The sequence below is a fragment of the Austrofundulus limnaeus genome, unplaced genomic scaffold (genome assembly GCF_001266775.1).
Source record: "Austrofundulus limnaeus strain Quisiro unplaced genomic scaffold, Austrofundulus_limnaeus-1.0 Scaffold33, whole genome shotgun sequence".
Lineage (NCBI taxonomy): Eukaryota > Metazoa > Chordata > Actinopteri > Cyprinodontiformes > Rivulidae > Austrofundulus > Austrofundulus limnaeus.
The window spans coordinates 2,939,098-2,943,875 of record NW_013952435.1 but is presented as its reverse complement, the minus strand read 5'-3'; the positions used below and the strand labels follow the sequence as shown (position 1 = coordinate 2,943,875).

At 38.4% G+C, this 4,778-nt stretch overlaps 1 protein-coding gene across 1 annotated transcript in view; it reads left to right on the top strand.

Moving 5' to 3' along the window:
* Positions 1-389: 389 nt before the first annotated feature.
* ntm (neurotrimin) overlaps positions 390-4,778 on the top strand; it is a 331,275-nt gene continuing 326,886 nt past the window's right edge. Inside the window, exon 1 of the mRNA XM_014006019.1 lies at positions 390-571. Coding sequence (XP_013861473.1) covers positions 511-571 — 61 coding nt within the window. The 5' untranslated portion in view covers positions 390-510. The remainder of the gene's footprint in view (positions 572-4,778) is intronic.

Sequence of the window (4,778 nt, the reverse complement as noted above, 5' to 3'; positions counted from 1 at the left end):
GCCAGAAACAGAACCTGTGACTTTCTTGTGAAGTAACAGCTCTAACCACAGCACCACGTGCCACCAAAACAAAAGTGTTTGATTATACAAAAAAAAAATCCGTGCTACTCTGTAATTGTATTTATTATATATTTATCATTTTTAAATGCTCTGTTTTCTACCTGAACGACAGTAAAACCTGTATCTGCGCCTCTTCACAAAGTCACCACCAATCTCACAGGAACAGGATGTGAGCTCTTTTATTTGACAAAATAAAAGCGCAGAGTCAGTACAAGCGTCTGTTCATAACCGATGATTCGATCTTATTTTGAAAATCCATTCTGGATGTAGTTCCTGTCATCCCTGCCAGCTTCATTGGCCCCGCTCGTCTCTTAACATTCTGACAGTAGTTGGACCCTGGGAGGACTTCGCTGCTGTGGATGTTTGTTGTGGAGGACCAGGATCGCGTGGAAACCACTTGTCGGGGTTTTCTCCAGGGTTTAGAGACCCACGGGCTGGTGGACAGTAAAGATGAAGAATCCTGTGTACTGGGCTGTGCTGGTCGGACTCGGCATCCTGTTGATGGAGCAAGGTAAGCCTGCATTTGAACAGTTGGTGCTGAGTTCGGTTCGGGCATGTTCCGATCCATGAAGTGCCCGTGTCACGTCGGGGTTTTTTTTTTTTCTCTCTGACTGCTGCCTGATTATTAAAGCTCTCAGCTCAGTCCAGCCTGAGAGGATTAATCCAGGTTCTGTCAGGATTATTATTCTGATCACTTCTTGATGTGTTGGAACATGTCTGCTGCTCAGTTAGAAATTAGAAGATGATGTTTATCAGCCCTGACTCTGGGGTTTTCAGGTGTTCTGTACTGGACTTTCTGCTCTTGATGGACTCAGATCTGGACCTGTTTGCCGCCAGGCTGGTTGTTAGATGTCAGGCAGAGAAGGTTATTTTGATGCAAAGTACAGAAACATATTAATGGGGTGGCTTGATGGGGAAGTCTTGTTGTGCACTGGAAAACATGAAATGTTGGATTTACTTAAAGGGGCAATATTATTTGTTTCTCAGGCATATATTTAAATACTATACCATAATAAAGTATCTATGTCACCTTTAGTTGTTATTAAAATGCTGTTTTTATGNGTTACCAACATCTGGTGAAAATTTCATGTCATTAGCACCTCTAGTAATATATTTACTGAGAAAAATGGTGACATGTTCAATACTTATTTACCCGCTGTATTTAGGATAAAATAATAAACATATAAGAGTTTTTTCTTCACTATGCACTCTTTTAATTTAGGGTAGGATTTACTTTTTTTAAATGGTGTGTATAGATTGTTTTGTTTTTATAAATGAAAGAAACAAGTAAATAGACATCTCTTAATAAATTTTGATCATTCTGATAAATAAGGAATTTCTGATATACAGATGTTGTTTTTATCCCCACAGAGAGAAACGATGGTCAGTTTGACTCCAAGGACCAGCTGGACTCACCTGCAGGACATAACAGAACTGTGTGCTCCATGTTTTTAAGCTGCACTTTGTGTTTGTTGTTTCTGCCCAAACAAATTATTTTGTTGTTTATTTACATTGTGAAGTTGTAAACAAAGTTAAATGTTTTAAGTTTTTTAACTTTTGGCTTCATTCTATCCCTGTGGATACACAAGCTGTGCTGAAGAATAATTACTGCGTTTCTACAGTTTTTAAGGCGCCTGAAAATTGGTGCGTTCAAGTACAATCAGAAAACTCAAAAATCCACTTTGAAATTGTAGCTGCTCTAAATCAAAAATAAAAATTGAAGGTTGACTATGCTGCACATACATAGACAGTTTTCACTAATGCATCATACATTCATGAGGGTTAGACAAGATTGAGGATTATTCAGCTTATAATTTTTTACATGTGGTTTTATTTCATGGTTCACCACTGAATTTTGGAAAGTTGTCCATGAAGTTCTGAAAGCTGTTTTAAAAAAATAAATTTTGACTTTAAAAACTGGTCTGTTTGAATCCTGTTGTTAAAAAAAAGCCAGAAAAGTTTAAAAAAAAATCTTCAGCTCATCAGGAGCTAGGGATCAAACACAAACCTATTTACCACTGGCATTAATTTATTTTTTCTATTTAATAAACCACCCGATGAGAAGTGAAGTAAAGTTTTATGCTTAGCTTTTAAAACAAATCACAAAGTTCATACTTTAAGACCATCACCAGCAAACACTGACTTCATGTAAGTATTTTTATCAGCAGCTCCCACTAGAGGGCAACAAAACAAAAACAAACACAAGGAGCCTGGAAAACATTCAGAAGTTCAGAACCAAGATCATTTATAAAAGTATAGATTCACTTTCTACACAGTAAGTGAAGAACAAGAAGTTAAAGGTGAATTTTGACAAACTTCTACTAATAACAGACATGTTCTGCTGCCTTGTTAAGAAAGTCAAGCTCATAAAAAACTTCAATGAAAGCTTTGAAGCAGCAAGAACCTGAGAAAAAGCAGAATGAGACTCACCTTTACAAGAAAGGAGAGTAAACAGCAATTTTAAAAGGGCAAACTTAATTAAACTAACAGGAAGACGCTGCTCCTGCATTTGTCTGCAGTGATGGAGAATCAGGGAAACATGCAATTAGAATGATTTATTCACCTTTATTTACCCAGATGAATCCCACTGAGAGCACAGAGCTGCTATGCAAGGCAGACCTGAAGGCAGCCTGACATCTTGTTTTTAGACTGTGGAAGGAAAACACTCTGAAAAAAAAATCACACAAACACAGGGAGAACATGGAAACATCCACACAGAATGATCCCAGGTCCAAACCAAGAACTGAACCCAGGGCTGGCTTTCTGTAAGGCCTGTAACCACTCAGCCAACATGCTTAGGTCTGGAAATCACAAAACAAAAGAATCTGGTTGAGCCTAAACAAATACACAGCTCTGGAGGAGATGGTGTGAGCTCTGTTACGAAAGTAAAAAGGTTTTAAACATTGTAAAGTGTAAAATAACTGTCTGAAAACATCCCAGAGTTAGTGTACCCTGTCATAACAAAAAGAGCTCAGCAAACTGTGGAAAATGCAGATTTAAATGGCTTAAATTATCTTCAGAAAATGTCAGTTTTCTTTGACATAAAAAGCTGAAACCACATTAATTGTTTCAGGCATAAAGCTCCTGGACAACTCAACTGGGGAAAGTTTATTAACTAATTAACATTAAGTTGGCTCTGTCCATGTAAGGTTTGTTTGGAGCTCACAAAGCATCAAAATGCTCTGATTGTTAAAAAGAGAAAATTAGGAGACGTTTCAGAGCAGACAGTCAGAAGAACTAGCATCAGATAATCAGTGAAACACAGTGAAGACAAAAAATACCATCTGGACCGTGAAGCATGGTGGTGTCAGCATCATGCTGCGGGGTTGCTTTTCTTCATGTGGAATTGGGGTTTTAATGAAGCTAGATGAAGTTCTGAACAATACCTGGTTATTTTGATCTAAAGCTTCCAGAAAGCTGAAGAGGAATTTCATTTTTCAGAATGGCCCCAGATGATAAGCTACATTCAGACCAATCAAAAAGCGGCTCCAGGAGGCAACATTAGAGAGTAACTATTCCCAAAATCAAATTTTTCCTTCAAATAAAAACTGAGCCTTAAAGTTGTTATCTTTATTTATTTATTTGTTAATTTTGACATTTTTATTTAAATTAGTTTAATTCTGCTTTATTTTGTCTAAATAACGTCTCACTGCTGCCCTCTATGGGTTGAACAGCAGTTACTGCAGTTGAATTTTTGGTTAAAATAGCACCATGCTTTTGTCACAGCTCCTGTGTTTGGGTATACAAGTCTCTCTTAGAGAGATGCTCTTGCAGTGAGTCAGGAGTTGGAACAGCGAGCACTGTGATGAAAGTCTGTTATTGTCTTGAATAAAAAAATAACAATGATAATACATTTTATTTGAATAGCACTTTTCTACAAACTCAGACACTACAAGAATCAAGCAAAGTCGCCAACAATAGTTAAGTACACAACAAAATCATAAAAGGAAAACACTTAACATTTGAAAAAATGAAAAGAAGAAAAAAAGGATAAGCCTAAAACAGGGGATTAATCAAACATTAAAAGCTGTTCTGAAAAGGTGTGTTTTGAGATGTGGTTTAAATGTGGATAGATCTGTACAGTCACGGATTTGTTTGGGCAGAGAGCTCCAGAGTGTGGGAGCAGCTATGAAGCTATGGAGAGGTCCGGTGCTTAGTTCTAAGTGGTAGACAAGAGTTGGTATCAGAGGAGCGGAGGCTGCAGGAACAAGTGTGACAGTGGAGAAGGTCGGGGAGGTAACAGGGGGCTTGGACATGGAGGGCTTTGTGGGGAAGGAGGAGGACTTTAAAATGGATGTGCTGAGGGACAGGAAACCAATTGAGCTTCTGGAGAACTGGGGTGATGTGGTCACGGTGGCTGGTGTGGCGAGCAGCAGAGTTTTGCATGAGCTGAAGTTTATTGAGGAATTTGAATGATGAAGCATAAAGAATGTCGTTACAGTAAATGAGTCTGGAGGTCATGAAGGCATGAATAAAAATTTCATCTCATCATTGATGGGATAAGACGCGCGATATTTTTAAGGTGAAAGAAGGCAGTTCTTGTGATTTGGATGACGTGTTTTTCAAAGGAGAGGTTGCTGTCGAAGATAACTCTTGCGCATGTGAGCAGACAAGTTCTGTAGTTGGCACCAAAAATAAGCTTGTGTTAAGTTAACCTCCAGATCAGGGGGTTTTAACCTCCAGATCAGGGGGTTTTAACCTCCAGATCAGGGGGTTTT